The sequence below is a fragment of the Epargyreus clarus genome, unplaced genomic scaffold (genome assembly GCF_041222505.1).
Source record: "Epargyreus clarus isolate Ecla_fem2 unplaced genomic scaffold, WU_Ecla_fem_2.2 ptg000003l, whole genome shotgun sequence".
Taxonomy (NCBI): Eukaryota; Metazoa; Arthropoda; class Insecta; order Lepidoptera; family Hesperiidae; genus Epargyreus; species Epargyreus clarus.
In genome coordinates, this window is record NW_027332211.1 from 3,572,274 (window position 1) to 3,593,134 (window position 20,861).

The 20,861-nt window shown below is 35.6% G+C and overlaps 2 protein-coding genes across 2 annotated transcripts in view; one reads left to right on the forward strand and one right to left on the reverse strand.

Annotated features, from left to right (window-relative positions):
* LOC140750374 (uncharacterized) overlaps positions 1-13,116 on the forward strand; it is a 30,175-nt gene extending 17,059 nt beyond the window's left edge. Inside the window, exons 3-8 of the mRNA XM_073083862.1 lie at positions 5,195-5,253; positions 6,046-6,202; positions 7,093-7,273; positions 8,036-8,192; positions 9,525-9,676; positions 10,739-13,116. Coding sequence (XP_072939963.1) covers positions 5,195-5,253; positions 6,046-6,202; positions 7,093-7,273; positions 8,036-8,192; positions 9,525-9,676; positions 10,739-10,747 — 715 coding nt within the window. The 3' untranslated portion in view covers positions 10,748-13,116. The remainder of the gene's footprint in view (positions 1-5,194; positions 5,254-6,045; positions 6,203-7,092; positions 7,274-8,035; positions 8,193-9,524; positions 9,677-10,738) is intronic.
* Positions 13,117-13,530: 414 nt separating this feature from the next.
* mRpS31 (mitochondrial ribosomal protein S31) lies at positions 13,531-17,087 on the reverse strand. Its single transcript, XM_073083851.1, has 6 exons — positions 16,928-17,087; positions 16,561-16,829; positions 16,046-16,169; positions 15,463-15,645; positions 14,145-14,365; positions 13,531-13,853 (listed from the first exon to the last, which is right to left on the reverse strand). The coding sequence occupies exons 1-6, from the start codon at positions 16,936-16,938 to the stop codon at positions 13,585-13,587; spliced, it is 1,077 nt and encodes a 358-aa protein (XP_072939952.1). The 5' UTR covers positions 16,939-17,087; the 3' UTR covers positions 13,531-13,584.
* Between the last annotated feature and the right edge of the window lie 3,774 nt (positions 17,088-20,861).

Below are 20,861 nucleotides of genomic sequence, written 5' to 3' on the forward strand. Positions count from 1 at the left end.
ATACAAGAGTAAAAAAATTAATTTAAATCCCATCAAGTAGGCCATCGTTAACTCCTGTGTTTACATTCAGAATGGTAAGGACGGACTTGTTTTTTTGCACAAGCCTTTAATAGTACTACATAAAGCAAACTGTATCGTATTTTTAATATCTTAGAAAAACTCAATCTTCGTTGCAAATTCTGTTGGTTTTTCATTTCTTGCATGTATCAGCGTGTTTTGGGATGAAACATTGACAACCGGTACTCGTATCACTTAAATTTCTTTTGTTTTTGTACAATTTACTTTTATGTTATCATTTCATAGCATTAGATATATTATTAATAATTAAATATAATTTCGAAACTGTGTTTATTCCTTGCTAGCATTAGTGGGTACTAAATTTAGTGTTTATTGCTAAAAAGCCAATGCGCTTTACAGATGGTTATATTAACGTAAGTTAACGGAACATTTATTTTATTTTAATTTTATTTCAGTTTGGACTGCTGAACCGTAATTTACTAGTAGATAAGAGACTTGTCACAGCGCCGTCGATTAAGAAGCAATTAAATTGGTGATATAAGCAAAGATATACGCCCGTTATTAATAATCAATCTATTCAATGTTTCGTGTACCAAATTCCACATTTGACTATTTCTTTTAACTTTTATGTTGTCAAATTACGATCATTGGTAGGTAAAAATAGAAGATATTAATAAAGCACGATAGTGATTCTGCAGCTTTCATAAAAATCTTTGTAGAGGTTTTGCCTAAGGAATTATCATCCTCCGTCAATTAGACATGCATCATTAATTATTTTAAAAGGAAAGATCCGGAGCACTATAATGGTGTCGTTTTGGCTTGTCCTGGAGCTATTTTGTTTTGCTATTTATTTCTTTTCTCGTCTTCTTGACACAACGTGTGTCAATATTCCCCTACCCTTCGTATCACGAAATTCTATTTTGATATTACACTACCTACAGAAATGTTTATAGTTATCTAAGAATCGATAGCTGTCACATAAATTTAATTCCATTGTTATGATTAAAACGTCTCTTTATTCTATATTTTGTCGATATTTAGCTATATTTTAGCCTACAGATCGCCCATCGTGTTTCGATTACCTGTACATGGTGAGACTAGTCTGTAATGTGGTTAGCATTACCCGTCTTGTCCTGCGATGTGCGCTTTAATGTCATGCGGTACGTTTTCGTTTTTCATGGAAACTAATGATATCTCCAGCCGGCTCTGGGGCGCCTTCTAAAAGTTCTAATTGCGCGTCGCACTGTCGCATCCTCGCATCGTTTATGCGACCTTTAATTTGTCGTTGCACAGTAGCATCAGCCTTTATTCACTGTTCTTTTTTCTCCAAACCAGTTTACGGCCTCCTCTTAATATGTCAAAGTAACACGCTCCAAGTCATTAACTCGGTAGAGCTTCAAATAGGTTTCATTGCATTTTTTACCACAGTTACTAGACCTTTTTTGCTTCGACGCCTGTTAAAATAATTAGATTATTCATTGAACGAAAAGGGGTGATGTCAGGAATGTATGTAGCGTAACCCCCTGTACAATGGCTTTGTCACTTGCGTAACAGCACTTTTTCGCTAAATAAAGCAAGTTTTTGTAAAAGCTTCTTATAAAACTTAATCATTGTTGTAAAATTTTGTATGGTGGTGTCTGTAAATGGAAGCGGCCGGACCTGTACGTGTCATCGAGTACTTTGTCAAAAAAATGACTACGTCAACCGAGCGAACTGATGGATTTAATCTTCCAATACAATAAACCCTGTTTACGCTTAAATGTAGGTATCGGCTATCGGCATTTTGTTCAAGTTCAATAAAGTGAAGTTGAACTTAAAGTTAGTAAAGAAGAGTGCTCGGTTTTATAAACTTGTTACTTTATTTCGTTCTTTACACAAGCGTTTTATTAACATATTCGATATTTACGATCGTAATGATTTTGTCACTATTAAGATAAAATATGTACACCAATGTAGATACGTTCATTACAAAAAGCACTTAACGGGTATTATAATTGCAATGTTAAAAGTATCACATCAATATAATAAACGAGTTAATTGGAATTATAATTTTTTTAACGGTTATTTTTTTATAACTTCCCTGAGCTCTCGACGCTTATGAGCGCTCGGTCGATATTAATGGAATACCATTCATGGGCATAACTGGTTCTATTCATTACACTCTCGACGTAATTATTAGGAAGCTTATCGTGCGACAGAGCGGTGATGAACGGTTGGTTGGAGCTGGGGACGATATCGACGCGTCGCGGCGTCGGCGCATCTCACGAGAACGGTAATCCAATAACAATGTTGAGAATAATGGCGAGCGAGTTACTGGAACAGTTCATGAAAGTCGAGAACAATGAATATGAGAGCCCGCCGCAAGACATTGTCTTGGGTCATGGCGTTTTTGTGCAATATTCCAATCGGTTGAGCTGGCGCGCTTGCGCCGATTAGCGCACTATCTCACAATCGATAGTCTCTATAGTAACCTGATTATTCGCTTTTGTTCTTTATACTAAGATAATATTAATAAGAATCAATGTTAAATGTATTCTCATTTCGAAATCAATAATTATGCGTTTCTTGTATGTGTCAGTATTTGTATTGTTTTAATTCCACGCCCTTATTATGTTCTTCCATTTCAAACATGGAATCTCCTAATTAAATTATAGCGCTCAAAAGATTCATCTCTCGCCAATTAATCATAATATGTTGACAGGTCTTCAAAAACCTGTCAACCTAAAAACCGAATTGAAACAATTATTGAAAGGATCAATCGGCGTCCGAGCTATATTTATTGTCGCTGTTCGTAAGGGTGGGGAATGGCAGAATGGAACGAGTTTGCGCGGCGGTAAAAACTTAGTCGATGCCGAAGCGGGAATGTATCGGGCCCGGCTACGACCGCTCATGAAGGAATTCCATCCGGAATCTCTAATTAAAAGTTTATCTAGTCCCCGCTGCTTCGTGGAATCTATTCGATTGTCGCCTCAAAAATGGAACCGCCAACTGTAACGGGCGTTGCAATCCGTAAAAATAAAATATTATTGTGTAATATTTTTTTATATTTAAACTTGCGGGGCCCTAAATGTTTATAAACGAAGTTTTCGTCGCCGACCTGCACTCCGCCGTATAATTGGCATTTATTAAATTGTCTGCTCTTGTCGTATCTTATCGTTTATGACCGGAGAGCCGCAGGTGTAATTTTCATGCGATTTTCCCTCGTACGGTGCGCCATCTGGTTAGGTTTTACTTCTTTATTTACTGATACAGTTATGTTACCGGTAAAGAATTGGTAATATAATTCTAGAATTTATGGTTTGCTATTTATTTCAATTAAGATTGTTATCTTTACCTACTATAATGGAAACGTATATTTTTATGCGATGACGGTCGTCCATCTGAACGTAAATTAACAAGTTGGATCCCATGAGATGCAACGGGATGCTGTTTTTTGTTCGACAGCTGTGCACAAGGACAATATTGTTTCATCTAAAATAATGTTATGTATAAAATCCTTGTACCACCAACTGCTGCGTGGTACGTAGGTGTTATCTTATTTATTACTTACATTACTTGAATCGATTTGCATTAATTTATTGGTATGATAGACCGGCTGATAGTTTATTTCTTATTATTAGATATTGCTCATATTAATCAGTTATTTGTTCGTATTAACCAGTAATCGGTGTATTTGTGTTTTAATATGATTATTTATTAATGCATCTGGTGCAGTAAAAACGGTATTTATTATATTACCTATAGATTAAAGCCGTTAATAAAAGACATATCGTCTACGCTTTACGCTTTTTATTAATAGGTACATCTAGAAATCGTCTTAATAATCTTAAATTTATTTCAAACTGGCTTCGCATTGACTAATTAATATTCGGATTGGTCAACTGCACTTGTTCAATTAAAAAATACAACGATCGTACATGCCTCCAGCGTTTAATTAAATGCAGTGTAGTACAATAACGGCGGCGGGGGATCGGCGGGATGATCCAGTGTGGCGGGTGCGAGTGCGTTCGATTTGCCAGCGACGATGACAGGCCGGCAGCGAGTGAACGAGGCCGTCAGCCACTGTCCAGTCGCGTCACAAACTCCGAAATGCTAAAAATGGCATAAATAATTTATACGTAGCTTGCTCCGGCTCCGTTTTTGTCGCGACGCCGACCTGACCACTGATGCATTTATAATATAAGGGTGCTTTTTGCAGCGTCCCCCGGTTGCCTCGGAATGCAACCGCTAAAATTGATCTTGTTCCAAACGTGAGTTGGATGGTAATGGTGCTGATGCACGGTGCACGCGGCCCCGCTAAACTGTGCTGCTTCTGAATATCCGAGCGTTGTTTTGTGCTCGTATCATATACGACTGGATTGTTGGGAAAATTCGATACGTGCTGTCCGTTTTCGCCACGGTTAGCGATTCTTTACTCTGGGGATATACCCGTGTATGTTTGTTCAATTTTGTTTTCGGTAACAATAAAATAACAAAGATACTATATTATGTGTTGAAAGAACACTTATCAACGTTATGAGCAAACTCTTTTATATTAACAGTAACTTTAAAATGTGTTTGATTGCGATAAATAGATAACAATTAAAGAATAATTAAGAGGTGAAGCAAGCGAATTGCGTGTGGTTTTAGTTTCTGAATTTAATAAACGCTTAACTCACAAATATAATAATATAGTATAAATGTATGTGTTTTATTAAGGTTTACTCGACACTGACGATAAACTGAATGGATTGAGAAGTTCACGTAGTTTATTAATATTAAATGAATATAATTTGAGTACCTATAACTTCATATTTCCAAGCTCAATATGATTAAAAAAACCATTTTAAATTGTTTTTTGAGAAACCTCAAAAAATAAGTTCGTTCTTTTTCGTTTCTATGCATTATAATTGAAATAAATCTTCTAAGAATGATAAACTAAGTATTTTTCATTATTGTTTACAAATTTTGTTTAGCTTGAAACTTTGTTATCAATTTTTTTGTAAAAGTACAAAAATTGCGTTAATTTCCCCTCTTTCAAACTCGAACATTTCAACAATTTTCTTTGAAATCTCTATCCCTTTGAAGATTGTAACTTCAATATTGTTTTTGGTACTTTTATTATGCTTGGATATCTTTCCTTCCTTTTATAGAAATATTTTGTTGTGATTATGACACCAATATGTTTTATTTTCAGTAAACAAGCCGTGTTCGATGGAAAGCGGGCAATACGAGGAGGAATACCTTTTGTATTTCGTAAGTATGACGATACAATTTATCACAGTTTATTTATGAAATTATCCGAACGTATGGAATGATTTGTATGATTGGATTTAGTATATTTATTTAATGTTGTGGTAGGTTTTTTATTGTACTGGTACTCGGCGTTAGCATAAAATGTGATCCATTTAACAGGTTTTTTTTTAATAATATTGAAGTAGCAAACAGGCTTGCAGACCACCTGATGGTATGTAGCTACTGCCGCCCACGGGCATACACTGACTGCCGCGTAAACAGAAATACGAATATTAAGGAAATTCATTTTAAAACTGAGTGGTTACGGGATGACAATGATTTATTAAAGATATCATTTTCGACCTTTTTAGCCCAAAGTTATCTCGTGGTATTATTAAAGTGATATTATGTCGTAATTCCTCCCTACGCCACATTTATGAACCCACCTTTCTGAAATGTAGGGATTCAATATAAAAATTTCACTTTAATACTAGAACACTAGAGCTAGACAAACGGGCACATGACTGTAATTCCATAAAGAAGTGTAGCAATGAAATACGAGCGTCATAATATTATATTTTAAAACTTATTTATGAGGGCCATCATCCACCATCCACCAGCCCGCCAGGAGTGATCACGCGTCTGTGATCGGGTTCTGGTAGATTTATATGGTTTTATAAGGTTAGTAACAGATGTCTGATCTGATGTCTGTATAATCAGTGTATTGTATTATGAAATTTGTCAGACCTATCAAAAACGCATCTTATTTTCGATGTCGTTGGTAGTTCCAAAGGAGTGTATGTGACGTTGCAGCTCAATTCGGACAATGGGCGTTTGGGCCGCAGCACGGGTTCGCGCGGGTGGCGCGCTGGCACGTGGAGAAGATGCCGGAGCGGCTGCCCAGCGGCGACGTGGAGGCCGTCTTCAGCCTCATGGATGACGACTTCACGCGCTCCATGTGGCATTTCCAGTATGTATAGCTATTATTAAAATCAAACTATCCGGTAGTTCGATTTATCGAAATATAACTTAAAGCATACGCATAGACATAAGCTTAGAGCATACTTCGCGCGCATGTTGTTAGATCGTAGCTGGTTTAATTAATGGCTTTGATGTAGCTGATTCGTTTAATGATGTACCTACTGAGTTAAGTTATGTCAAATATCGTAAAGTGTTGAATGGGTGACCGCTATATTTTATACGATTCCATGTTTCTGAGACTCCGTTTGAAAACACCCGACATGGGTTGACAAATTATCCCATACCTACTTATACTCGTATCAGCACGATGGAGCTTGGAGCTTCTAGGCTTTATGTAGTTTTGGGGAGAGTGTACAGCAGAGGCACATAAAAACGGTTGCATTTAAGTGTGTTTATTATGTTTAAGGCTAGCGCCTCAGTCTCTCGCATAATAATGGCCTAACAGTGGGTATTTCGGCAAGGACCTCTAACATTTATCTTATTGACGCAGTGTATGCAAAAAGTTAATTGCGTCTCATTGTCAAGTTTGTCGATTTCTCCATTGAATAGCAAGGAAGCAACATTTTAAACATTTGTGTTTTGTATTCATATATTTATTTGTCTCCGGGAAGCAAGATAATATTTCTTAATTTTAATAAAAGCATGAATTTTATTTATTTACGACATCATATTGCTTATGAGTCTTATGACTATAACACAGTATGCGACCCGCGCCGCGTGCGTCTGTGAAGTCCACTGGCGTCTCAATTCAACGGTTTCTTAATTTATTCAAGTCATCAATTTAATAATCAATCAGACTTGAGGTTGGTCACAGAAGTTAAGAGGACTTTTCGAACGCCTCGTATGTCTCTGCCCTAATATGAACGTGTGTTGTCGCAGGTTCAGACTGACGTACAGGTTGATCCTGCGCGAGAAGGAGCTGCACTTCAACATCGGCGTGTACAACCCGAGCAAGGAGCTCACGTTCAGCTGCCAGCTGCTGCTGCACACGTACTTCAAGGTGCCGGACGTGCGCCGCTGCCAGATCACCGGCATGCACGGGTGCATGTTCATTGATAAGGTAATATTGTAGTAATAATTAGTTCGGTTTGGTTTGGTTGGGTCGAACTAAACCATGAAATATGTCCCGAGGAAAGTATTTTATTCAGTCTTAATATGTCTATTATTTTAGTAACTAAAATTCTAGATAAAGCTAATGCGTTGAAAAGTAAGTTCACTTAACATTTACATAGGTACATATACAGGGTGAATTTTTCAAACGGGCCTTCAGTGCCAAATCCGAAACTATAAGGATTAGCGAAAAATGCTGAAAGGAGTTACGAGGCTGATTTTGATAAAAACTAAAACTGCATCATTACTTTTTTAAAATAACTTTTTCCCTAGCCGGGAATCGAACGAGTTCATTTTGAAAAAAAAAAATACATACAACCTGTATATTATTACACTCTCTGATAGTGTTGCTTATAAGGATCAAAATCTGGGAAGTCTGAAGGCCCGTTTTAAAAATTCATCCTGTATATTTAAAACGTTGGTTACGTAGTTATACATTTATTTGTAGATTTTAGATTATTTCAAAATTATTACCCGTCTTTACTGCAGTCGTGATTAGTATACTTTAAAAGATGAATATAGACTGACTAATGTATTAATAACTGCGACTTTTAAAGTGATAAAGACGCGTTTGAATAACACACGACTGTATAAGATTATGATGTTATTAAGCGTTTGTATAATGTCCCGCAATAAAATTGCTTAGCCTGCATCACTATAGAGATCCTGCAACGACTCATAATGTTTAAACGGCATTATTTTGTGTCGTCAGACTCGGGAAGGCACGGTGTACCAGGAGACGCGCGAGGTGGTGACTATCAACGAGTGGACGGACCGCATCTACCAGAACACCATGCAGGAGCACATCATCACCAACGTGGTCAGCGGTCGCAAGATGAGGATACAGAAATATAACTTCCCCGATACTGGTTAGTTGAGGTAGTCTTTGAAGGTGGTAGAACCCTTTGTGGTTCGACTCCGGCGGCACCACCGCCACACCTATTTCTACCTCATAACAGCAGTGTTAAGCGCTGCTGTGTTCTGATTTGGAGGTATGTGGTAAGGGAGACATACTTATCCGAAGTATTCCACCTTAGTCCTCAGGGGTAGCGGCGCCTCTGTAGCCGACCTCAGGTAGGATATCTAATCCTATCTGGGGTTGATTACGGATGTCCATGGGCGGCAGTTACCATCAGGTGGACTGCATGCTCGTCTGCTACTCCTTTATTATAAAAAGCAAGTTATGGATATCAGACATGAATATTTTGATAGGTCGACCTACATATACAAATATGTAAAATTATTTAGCATTTATATATTTTTAATAATAATAAGCATTAGGATTGCTTAATTTATATGGTGATAAATAAGTTAACGGGTATTTTTTGCTACATACACTTGACTTATAAATTTTTAATTAACTCTCACCAAAGAGTAAAAATAGCTGCATTTTCGACTTGTTAACTTATTCACGCTTGTTGCGATTATGTCAATATCATTGCACTGCTGGGTACAGGTTTTTTAAAATGTATTATATTTCTTCGCGTTCCCTGCAGCTGCTGTCCTGATTATTACAGTGCCTCATCTGGTGGGGTGGCCTAAACTTATAAAATATCTGTTTATAATAAGAATTTCAATAGTAATAAAATTCGTTTAAGCATCTTACGAGTGTCTGAATGACGCGAACATTATAAAAGGGACAATTATTTGTATATTATTCGAATATTATAACCTTCACCTGTTTTATAAGCGTTTATGACCTTCATTTATATTCAGGCGTACTGGGTTTGTATTTGTTTTTCGACCATATTGTCGCTACTCTGCTATCTTTATCGTTAAAAAATAACACTACTTATAATATTGTAGATTTATTTAAACTGTGCGAATGTTGTAAGCAAGTTCCTTACAAGTGGTTTCTGTCAGGTAGCTATTTTTCATAATTGCCAAAATAAATAAAAAATATACCTAACACTAACATTCATTGTATTAAGCGCTATTGACTCATTAACGCAGGTTATTAATTATCTAATCTATTCAATATTTTCCCCAGTACATATCGAAATTTGATAATTGCTCAAAATTCGATATTTGATAGGTTGGATAGATTGATAACAAATAACGGGCGTTAGCCGGAAATTGGGGTCCAAGACAGACCGAAATAAGTTATTTAGACATCCGTCAGACCTGGGATCGAACCCGTGGCCTCTCGTGTGGGTATAACGCGGTTCGCCAATAGTAACTGGTCCCGTGTCTCGGTGCAGTGATCTGGAACCCGTGGGCGGAGTACGCGAAGGAGATCCCGGACTTCGGCGACGACGAGTTCCCCAACATGGTGTGCGTGGAGGCGGGCCGCGTGGCCGCGCCCATCGTGCTGCTGCCCGGCACCGCCTTCGAGGCCAGCCAGATCCTGCAGGTGACGCTTACGTACTTTTTTTATTGCCATACTAAATGGCTTTACAATTTTTTTATACAATACTAGCTGTGCCCCGCGGTTTCACCCGTGTTAAAAATAAATAACGCGGGCGACACCGCGGGACACAGCTAGTTCTAAAATATAAGTAACCTAAGTTACTCCTTATTTCATCAGCTACCACCCAATAAAAGTCCCGTCAAAATCTGTTCAGCCATTTCAGAGATTAGCCAGAATAGGCACAAAAATTGTAAAAAATGTTATTTTTGTGTGTGTGCCGTATGTATATTCATATGCATGTATTAAAAAGCGATTATTTCAATATTGAAAACAGACACTCCAATTTTATTTATATGTATAGATAGGAGTAGCGGACGAGCATGCATGCAGTCCACCTGATGGTAAGTGGTTACTGCCGCCCATGGACATATGTAATTAATCGCTGATAGAATTAGATATTCCTACCTGAGGTCGACCACAGATGCGCCGCTACCTCTAAAGACTAAGCTGGAACGCTTTAGAAAAGTGTCTTACCACACCCTTCAAACCAGAACACCTCAGCGCTTGATGCTACTTAACAGTTGTATCAAGCGCTAGTAGCTAGTATATAGGCAGAAATAAAAATAGTTAATGATAACTTCCGCCTATGGACTTCTGTTACCAGCCATTTAGAACAGAAGTTCTGTCTAAAACCAATCATAGTTGCATAACCTTTCTTGTCTAAGATGGTCGCTTCATATTTAAGAATTCAAATAAAAACTTATGTAATGAAATGATAGTCTGCCTGTTGCGGCATGGACGCGTCGCTACCGAAAACAGAATACCGCATGTAGTAAATAGTTAATAGAAATTATTTGAATAAATATCCTATCATCTGAACACTTGAAAGAAAAAAATCCCAGTGATTTTTTTTTAATTGATGTTTACTGGGCTACTTGCCATATATTTAATATTAGGTTACAGTACCTTTACATTGAACCAGCTAGGAGACGTTGGGTAAAATGCAGCGAAATCACATAGAGTATAATGTAGTGATTATAAAATACGTGTTTTCCGATATTCCAGGTGATGTAAGCGTGCGGCCAGCCCCGCCACACTGCCGTCCACTGGAGCGATGTCAATTTGCAAGGAACTTTTACATTACTACGACAATATAACACTAGTTGAAGTTCATTTCAACTTCTTAATCTACTCCCTTTTTAAGATTTCATGCGGAGGGTGATTCTACTATACTATACTAGTTCAGCTTATACAGTTTTGTGATGCGATGACATGATTAATATTATATGCAAAGATATTGTAAAATGTCTTGCTAAAATACTCCAAATGTTATTTTGTCAGCCACTGCTGTCCATACAAGAATTTTACACAAACACACAAGAGTGTACATATACAGCCGTGGCACGCACACTACAGAAACCAAGGTATTGTCGCATCGCAAAATATAATCGTGTTCTATCGACTACTTGTAACTTATTTAACTCAATATAATAACATTTCATGACGTATCAATTATTATAGTAACTTACTCTTAAATCCTAAAATGTGTAGCATGTAGTAAACTGTGTGTAAGGTCAATTCAGATTTATAGCTAGTGGTAGGAGATAATCGTCTTCAATCGAAAATTATCCGACGTATGTTTATCATTACTTAAATCTCTATCATGAAAAAGTTTCCCACAACATACTCGTACATAAAATACGGGTCAACTTAAGTAATTGGTCAATTTCCTATTAGTATTTCAGAATTGGTGGATATCATGCCATACTTTGTAGGTGCGTGGTCAACGAACGTGCAAACCACATTTACTATTTTAATGCAGAATATGAAAATGTATGTAAAAGACAGTTCCCAATTTCAACGATTCATTCCGCGTTACCACTGCAACGGTGGGCAACTCTTTTGATCTCTCCGTGTGACTTGCGATCGGGCTCTGTAGAATTGTGGGCACTTTCATAACCACGGCGGCCACGTAACCGCGTAAAACTGCGGTCTCGTGAGTCTTGAAATGAAACAGCTGTTCCGCGTTCGCACACGAGGTCTGAAAACCGCTCAGTCGGATCCCACTCGGAGTAGTAGCTATGCATGCAGGATTTGTTAGCGTATTGTTTTCGCATTGCATTTCAATAGATCATACATCTATTAATAATAATTTGAATAAGTACAAAAGTAATCCCTACTTGGCGGGGGTACGGGAATTGTTTCCAAAGTGTATTTAAAAGTGCTTCGGTTATTATATGAAATCCAAAGCACGTAAATATACATTCCATAATTGTACCTATATCATTTACAATAAAATTATGTAGAGGAAAAATAATAATGACTCAACTAAACTTAGTTTCATATCTTAAACGCTCACTTATTTTCAAATAAAAACTCAAAATACAGTAGTGTGTTTGAGTAGAAAATAAAATATTAAAGTAAACAAATAATTGTATGTTAACATATACATTTGTGTAACATTGGACTTTTTACAAAATTGACTATTCCAATAAATAAATTACATATGTTAATAAATAAAAGACGCATCTAAGTTTTGTATTCGAAATTGCTTCCTAGAAATTGTCTTCCTCGTTTCCTTTTTACAGTTATCTACATTCCATGTAGTATTTTTAATGAGTTTTCGTTTTCAACCTGTGCATGTCTAAGGTGCGTACATACATCGCATTTTAGCAAGGTTAATATTGTCTATTGTTGTGTTTATTTGATTTAACGAAATCGTTACATTTTCCTTTTTATGTCAGAATTAATAAACTGATCGTACCAGTCTCTTTAAAAATAATGCACGATGAGTACTCAGCACAAAATACTCACAGTTATAGTTTCTTGTAGAACATATTCATTGTTTTTACAATGCAGTTTTATTCAATGTTTTTGTAATTTATTTTAAATAATTGTGTTACAATTAATACAAATCGCAACCATGATAATGAATTAGACCCTCTTCCTGTTACGTATTGTTGAACTGGCATGTGTACATACATACTCAGCAATGTAACTTGTACAAATTAAGCTGATTTTTAAGTATCTTTATTTTTTACTTTTCTTTTTTATTTGGATACTTTTGGAGGCTTTTAAAGTATACGACGATTAATGTAAGAATATGTACTTAGATGTAATGAGTTCCTTGTTTTTAAAGGTACGTACAATTGTTTGGGTAATTGTAGTAAAACGATAAGCATTGTTCATTTAATATTGTTATAAAGTAATGTTATATTTGTATTACAAGATTAGGCATATCTAATTGTGTCTCACTTCCTACTAGGAGTTAATACTTCTCGTAGATTCAGTACAAGCCAACAAGTGTATTATTTTGCATTTGTCAATATATATTTCTCAAACCACATATGCATCACAATTGAATGTGAGAGGTGTGACAGAAACATCGATCGTTAGCAACGAAGTGTACTTTTATAGGTGCAATAAAGTAAATTAATAAAATATTTAAAGTAGTTTTTATTTGAAATCTTAACTACCCTTTACAGTGTTTCGGCCGGCAATAGGCTTCAAAGGAAACTACATATTATATACCTACTATATGTGCTATATTTTTATCCATATAGCATATAATGTAGTATACTCCACGGATTTCTTTGGAGCCGGCCTGCCGGCCAAAACACTGGTCCTTTGCTCCAGTGTTATTGTTAATATATTTTGTAAAGAGTGGATTCTGAGACATCGACCGGTAGGGTAACGCGAAGAATGCTTTTGCTTTTTTTTGGGTGGAAATAAGGTGAATAATTTTAGTAGGGTAGACATCATGAGTGAACTCTTCTTTTTCTGTCCATACTTGTCCATATTTGGACTTTTAATTAACACATTATACTTTAGGCACAAATTTGAAAAACAAAAAATAATGACAATCTAATACATATATTATTTAAATTACAAGACAATAATTACCATGTTAATTATGTAGATGCAGTTTCATCGCTATTTGTAGGTTTAATTTCCCATGCGCCTACTTCTGAAAGTAAGTCTTTCTTTGATTCAAAGTATTCTTTATACCACATGATATGGTCCCTCTTTTCTTTTACGGTATAGAAGGCGTTCTTTGAAAGGCCTATACAAACTAGTTCCATAAAGTGCCTGATGGGTCCCTTAGTAGGGCACCAGCCTTCTAGATGTGTGTCAAGGAATATATGTTCAGAGAAATGCACCTCGTTCTCCTCTTCCATGCCTGCAAAATGTACAAATCTTAATTAATTATTTTTATTCAATTACTATATTACTAAAAATATATACAGAAATACAAATCCATAAGCGACTGTCCCTTCAATCGTACTTTGATTGAAATAAAATAATAGAAAGAAAAAAACCAGACCCAACAACTTTCATCTGGTCTGCTGGTTCAATATTATTAGTGGGCTACAAAATCTGTAATCTGGTCTACAGTTGTTCCAGTTTCGTGAGGGAGTTAGTTGACCAATTTAGTATCTAAAATCTAAATACATATAACGATTCATTTCACCTTGCTCATTGTTGATGGGGAATTTCCACACCTTGCCCTGTTCTGTCCATAGCGCCATCTTCTGGAAGTAGTTCGCGGGAGGCTGCAGCGTGGCCAGCATCAGCTCCCTCTGCTCCAGGCTCTCCCACACGTCTAGCTTCGTGCCATAATTCTCTTCCTTAGATTGGAAGATACCCAATGGCTCGCCGCTAAATATATCGATTTTAGTGGGTTGTGGCAAACTAGAAAATAAAATATAACATGAAATTCTTTGTTTATGTCCTTAAATGTATATAGGAAATTCACATAAATCGTAGTTTAAAACTATAATATGAGAACGCCTGTGGGTTTGCGCCCTATCCTACCTACCTATCTTACGACACCGCTTTTTATTCGTTCTTATCTACTTTTGAAAACTTATAATTTAATGGTGGCAAATTTTATCGTATATTTTATTCATACTTACCATGTGATTATTAATTATTCGGTTCGAAAAGAAAAAATGCAAAATTAAAAATTTCGGTATGCTTTACGATTGCGACTGTAATGGGAAGTAAAATAGTAACGTCGCTATGTTCAATCCCTATTCCCTTCCTTAATAGGTCAAACTTTACAAGTCGTAACACGTTTTTTGTTTATAATGCGTAATTGCGTATGCAGAACTTTGTATATTATTTGTGATAGTTGCATGGTTTAACTGAAGAGGATTTTGTAAGGTAAGTTTTACATACATTTATTTCTATAAAATACTTATTGCATTTATTATTTACCAATATAAAGCTTAAAATATCTTATAAGGTGACAGGCAGTGCATTTTGTTGTTAATATTTCTGCTTAATTATAACAGTGGCAAGTGCTGCTGTGTTTAGGTATACAAGGTGTTCAACTTAGTCTTCAGAGGGTTGCACCGCATCTATAGGCAATCTCAGGCAGGCCTTTTATCTAGGGTGGACTTGTGAAGGACAGTTTTCTACAATATATAAAGAGTCAATAAAACTAGTCTTAATATAATATTTAAATAAATAAATAGAAGTATATGCATTGCAAGTTATAATGAAAAACATATTATAATAAAGATTTTTTTGTATTCCACCTCACAGTATTTACGCTGCAGTTTTCCATTTCAAAATGTGTAGTAAATTTAACTTAAACAGAATGAGCACATGAGTAGTACACAGACACCACTAAGAATACAGAGCACAAAATCTCGAAGTAACCTTATATACAAGATGAAGATACATATTGTAAGGTGGAAAAGAGTATATATGTACCACAAAACTATTGTTAGGTTTATTAATTAACAATATTGTGCCAAATTGTACTTAATTATGTTATGTACCTTCTTTTTGAAATCTGAGGCAGCTTGTCACTGGCTTGCTGTTTCCTCTGGCTGTATCTGGTTTGAACTGCTTCTGCTTTAGACTTGTCCACTAGCCGCCTCACTTGCTGACCTCTGGTCTCTCTGGGCTTTAGTTCATCAGTCTCTGTTGATCTGTCTATTTTCATTCCAACAATTAAATCACTGTAATTTTAAAGTTTTCAATTAGAAAAATCTACTGCAATCCTTTGTTTTTTTTTGTAATCTGACTCGTAAATAGTATAACAAATTTCTAATCTTAATGTACATAAACCATATGTCACTGTATACATACAACCTGAAGTTCTCTTAACCAATTTTAATATAATTTTGGATGTATGTAGTACATACATCCTATATACCATCCTATCCATACTATGTACAGTTGGTTGCAACTTAAGAGACATGATATTTTTAGACCCAATAGATGGCCTTGTTCTTAAGATCTAAAAAACCATTTTACGGCCAGAAATCCCCTTTAGTATAGTATATAAATTGGAAATGTTACAGGCAAACTTATTATGAAGATGTTTATAGGAAAAATAATCTGTAATACTTATCTTACCTTAGGGAAGTGGATGTCTGGTTGATTTTACCAAGCACTTTAGACAACAGCTCCGCCTCTGTCTGTTTGACATTCCCACCGATGGCTTGAGCCACTTCACTTGCTGCCTTTGTAATATTTTCCTCTGATGGTAAAAGACAATAGACTAGTTAGACTTCACTAACGGCATAAACACTTCACATCCAAATTTCCTCTACACCCCTTTAACTCCGGAAGTATTGATGTGTTTGTATTTATTTATTTTATTTTTATTGGATTATAAAATATTATATATAGAAAAAAATATAAACGTTAATTAGAATTAATACCAAGTTGTGTATCTCCAGATATAATTACAAGTAATCTATAAAAATAATTAAATATACACGGAGGATAATAGGATGGATGAGTCTTTATTAATACTTTCTGTTACTCACCTACTGTTACAACTGCACACAGTAAACCATGACTGAGGGTGCAATAAAAGACAGGCAAACAAAATCAGTAAAATATATATAAGAAACTAGATTACTAACCTATTTTTTCAGTTTTCACTTCAATTTTATCTGATTTCAATTTCCTCGGCCTTTCTGGGGCCGTAGTGAATTTTTCTCTGTATTCAGTCTCCGATATTTTGGGTTCTGCCAACATACTTTTCAGGAGAGCCTGAATCTTTTCTGTATGAGAGTCAGTTTTTTCTGTGGTTGCTTTAAGATCTTTCTTCTCGGGTATTTTTCCGTCATTTTCCGGTGGTTTCTCGGATAAGCACCTCACGAACAATTTAAAATCACGTTTGAATCGTAGTCTGGAAATTATAATTAAGAAATTAAATGGTATTGAAAGTCTGAAAGACTAATTCAATTAAGATGATAACATAGTGTAGATATTTTATCTATTACGAACCTTGACAACATGTTTAATGAGTTTATAACAAATAGTTACTTCTTGGAATATGTATTATTGTTTTAGTTTAATATATAAAATGTAAATATTAAATCAATTCCACGGTGGTACAAAATAGTTTTGACTTTTGATTTTGAGGTTACTTTTACGTTCCGTTCGATATTACCATAGATGATTATATTACTAGATGACATTTCGCACAGTCGTTCAGTTATGGCATAGATGTATTACTTAGTTATCCAAATAAAATAAAGCTTATATTTTCTCGTATTCATTCCATTATTCTAGTATTATATAAACATTAGTTTATATGAAAAAGAAAACATTTTCAAGGTGTGTGACCAACGCGGTGGACTAAGGCAAAGAGTATAGTTATATAGTAACCTGGACTAAGGCTTGTTTAGGCAAAATACTTGTGGAAGTACTCTAAGAAAGAAACATTGTAATGCATTATTTTGAAATTTGATACGAGTAAAGTAGCCTTTTGAATAGACATGGCATGGGTAACTCAAACAAATCACGCAAGCTGCAGATCAGATCGCGAGTCATAAGACTGAGTCGGAGTCTGAATCACAGATCAGATCAAATTAACTCATTTGATCTGTTTGATCTGAACGAGCTGAATGACTCGCGACCCGCTTTGCGAACTGTGCGAGTCGTTGGATCTGGTGACTCACGCGACTCAAATGACTCAAACGATTCAAACAGCTCAAACGGGTCAAACGATTCACGGTAGTCATGGCTCGTAGGCTCGCCGATATTATCATGGCGCGGGATTGTAAATCAAGTTTATTAGTTTGAGACTTTATATAAGTATTTTGAATAACGTCAAGTAAAAGAAGCAATGTCTGTAGAATTATTATTATTTTATCGATGTTGTAGTATTGTTGAATTAAAATATGTTTTTTATTATTAGTTAATAAAGGCAGTTAGAAAGTTATTGATATATAATATTGTGACGATTATAAATCTGATTTATTTATTTTGCTAAGTGAATAAATTGATCAATTGATATTTAACAGTAAGAATAAATTTAATAAAAACGCCATCTTATGGTGAAAGCTAGAACTACAATGAATTCTCATTGAGTTACATATAAAATAAGCGCCATCTATGATCTAACTGTCATCGACAAGCGATATTCACAAAACCCCAACAGATGTCGCACCACTTCCTTTTTTGATATTAAACTCTATATCCTAGGAGTTAAAAGTTAAAATTGCATAATGAATCAAATAATAACTAACATTCACGATTCACGAAACGCCGTGAGCCGCGGTCTGAATTGATCTGATCTGTTTGGGTTTGATCTGTAGATCAAACTCATATAATAAGTGAGCTGAATCTTTGAATCGGGTCAGATCTGAGTTACTCACCTCTACTTTTGAATGTGAAGTGGTCTTTAGTTCTTTACTGTAGATTAATTCTTATTTTAGGGTATTCCCGACTTCAGTATTTCCATTAAAAAAAAAATAGAATACAATAGAAGAGAAAAATAGAATAGGACTTGAATTAAAACACTGGTCGACCACAAATGCGTTATTGCCGCTTAATACGAGTTCAAACACCTTTTCTTAGTCTATCTGCCTTATCACACTTTTACCTGTTTTTAGATTACACGTTAAAACTATGATTTGATTTAAGAGGGATTGTCATTCCCAGATTTATAAGCGTACCTTGTGGTGATAGAATCAGTATGATCGACCGGGAAGATACCACGGCAACACTTATTCAAACGAAAAACAGTTGTCCACTTTCAGTAGTATGGTGGGGATGCTGGCTTACATAAGAGGTGACCATATTGGCCTTCAAAAGTGGCAACACATCTTTTTACAGCTTCCAAATAGAACCCCTGTTAAATACGGACTTGTATGGGTGGTAGTCTTGGGCGTAATAGTTCGCAACTGGGATCGCTCAATCTAGTTTGCGGCTCCTAAACGAACTAGTTCGTCCTCTTAGTTCGTTTGTTCCCAGCTGCTTACCGAACCGTTGCGATCTGAAGAACAGATGAACTAAAAGAGCAAAAGATCTGCCTTTTTAATCAATTTGTAGATTTCAATTTCGTTGATTATGTGACAATGTTAAGGAATGCATGAAATAAAATGTTGATAAATCCATTGATTCATATAAAATATGACGACATTAATTCGGTTACCGCCATTTTTTCACTATTTCAGTTCGGACCTAACAAATTATGGTGCGGGAAATCGGGGATCTAGTTCGTGTAGTTCATCTGTGGGAGTGCTCATCCGAACTAGTTCGTTCGCGGACTACACAAGACTACTACGTATCTTGATTAAAATACATTGCATACTTAGTCGAAAATAATTTGATTTCTTCATGGGATTTTTTTGGGAAAATAAACACTCAAACATTAATAATAAGGCACATTTATTGGTGGACGGGAGTAATATTTCACAAAACTATATACCTAAGTACAAACATAAACACATACACTGGTGAATAATGCACTATGGCATTATTATTTGCAATATTATTCTCATATTCGAGTTCAAATCCCATCTAATAAATGCAAGTAACAAATTTACAATAAGTAGAATAAGTCCTTATATCATATAACAATTAAAATATATGCATTGCATATCACGCAATGTGATTATCAAAAGAACCATTAAACATTACAATACAAAGATATATTCTTGTTTGCATCATTGCAGGTATTAGACATAACGATACGCAAAAACAAAAGGTTTTTATAGAACTGACATTAACAAAGATATTAATGAACAGGTATGTAGTCCTGTGAACTTTGTAATACAGTCTTAGGCAAGAATTCTACTTAAATTCAACCTCAGGCATATTACTACCTTTGGGGCCGTTCAAGTATTACGTAACGCAATTTTTGAAGATTTTTGACCCCCCCTCCCCCCCTTGTAACGCACCGTAACGTTTTTCTATACCCCCCCCCCTAACGTTACGTAACACTCAAGTGTCAATTTTTACCCTAAACTCGCTAAAAAATTATGTTATAGTTTTTATCCTTGGGATACTTTTACTTACATATTTACTTTATAATACTAAGAAATAAAACAAGAGATTTTTAATGCAAATAAGAGTAAAAACTAATAAAACATCAACTCATGGGCAGGCAAAAATATACTTTTCCTTTTTAACTATACCTAGTCGCTGTCGGATCAAACAGATACTCGATGCGAATTAAGTATGAAATGTCAAATGTGTGAAAATTCGGAATTGTTCAGTCGTGCATCCGTTCCGAATCTATACGAATGTCATTTAGGTGGACGCCGCGCCGGCTCACGAAACCTTTAATGATAAATCAAACTACTATTTCGATAAATCTAACGTCGATAGTCCTAAGCCTGTATAAAGTATGAAGGAAATATTACAATTCATTATTACTAGTGAGTGCGCGTGCAAACCTTACCGCCCTTACGTATTGATGCAAGGCATGAACGAACTAGCTTCTTAGTCCAAGAATAAGTACCTAGTCCACATCAAATTGTACTAACTAATGAGACTTTATGGGACTAGGTGGAACAGGTTTCTGAATTACGTATTTTTAAATACTAGGAACAGGCATACCTAGTTCCAAATTTACCTAGTACAACCCATCTCTACTTGTCTATAAACACTACGAACGAATACTGACAATGGAAACAACATTCAAAGACGTACAATACAATCTAGGGATTCCCCGTGAAATATGAACGAAAAGATTTGCCAACTTGCGAGAACAAATGACAACCAGAATATAAAGGTCTCCTGAGTATTCTAAGTTAGTTTAAGTATAGTCAAAGCATACATACTGCTATACTGTACTATACTTAGTCTAACTCAGAATACTCAGGACTTAGTTCGGCTGAACCAGCTCATTCAAGGGATTTCCCGTAAAACGTAAATGAAAAGGGTTGCCAATTTAGGAGGTTTAATACCCTATTTTTTTATTAAAAAA

Coding starts and splice junctions, on each gene's coding strand:
- mRpS31 (XM_073083851.1), bottom strand. Junction 15,646..16,045: donor CAGACATCCACTTCCCTAAG/GTAAGATAAGTA, acceptor TTAAAATTACAG/TGATTTAATTGTTGGAATGA. Junction 14,366..15,462: donor CCTCAGATTTCAAAAAGAAG/GTACATAACATA, acceptor TTTATTTTCTAG/TTTGCCACAACCCACTAAAA.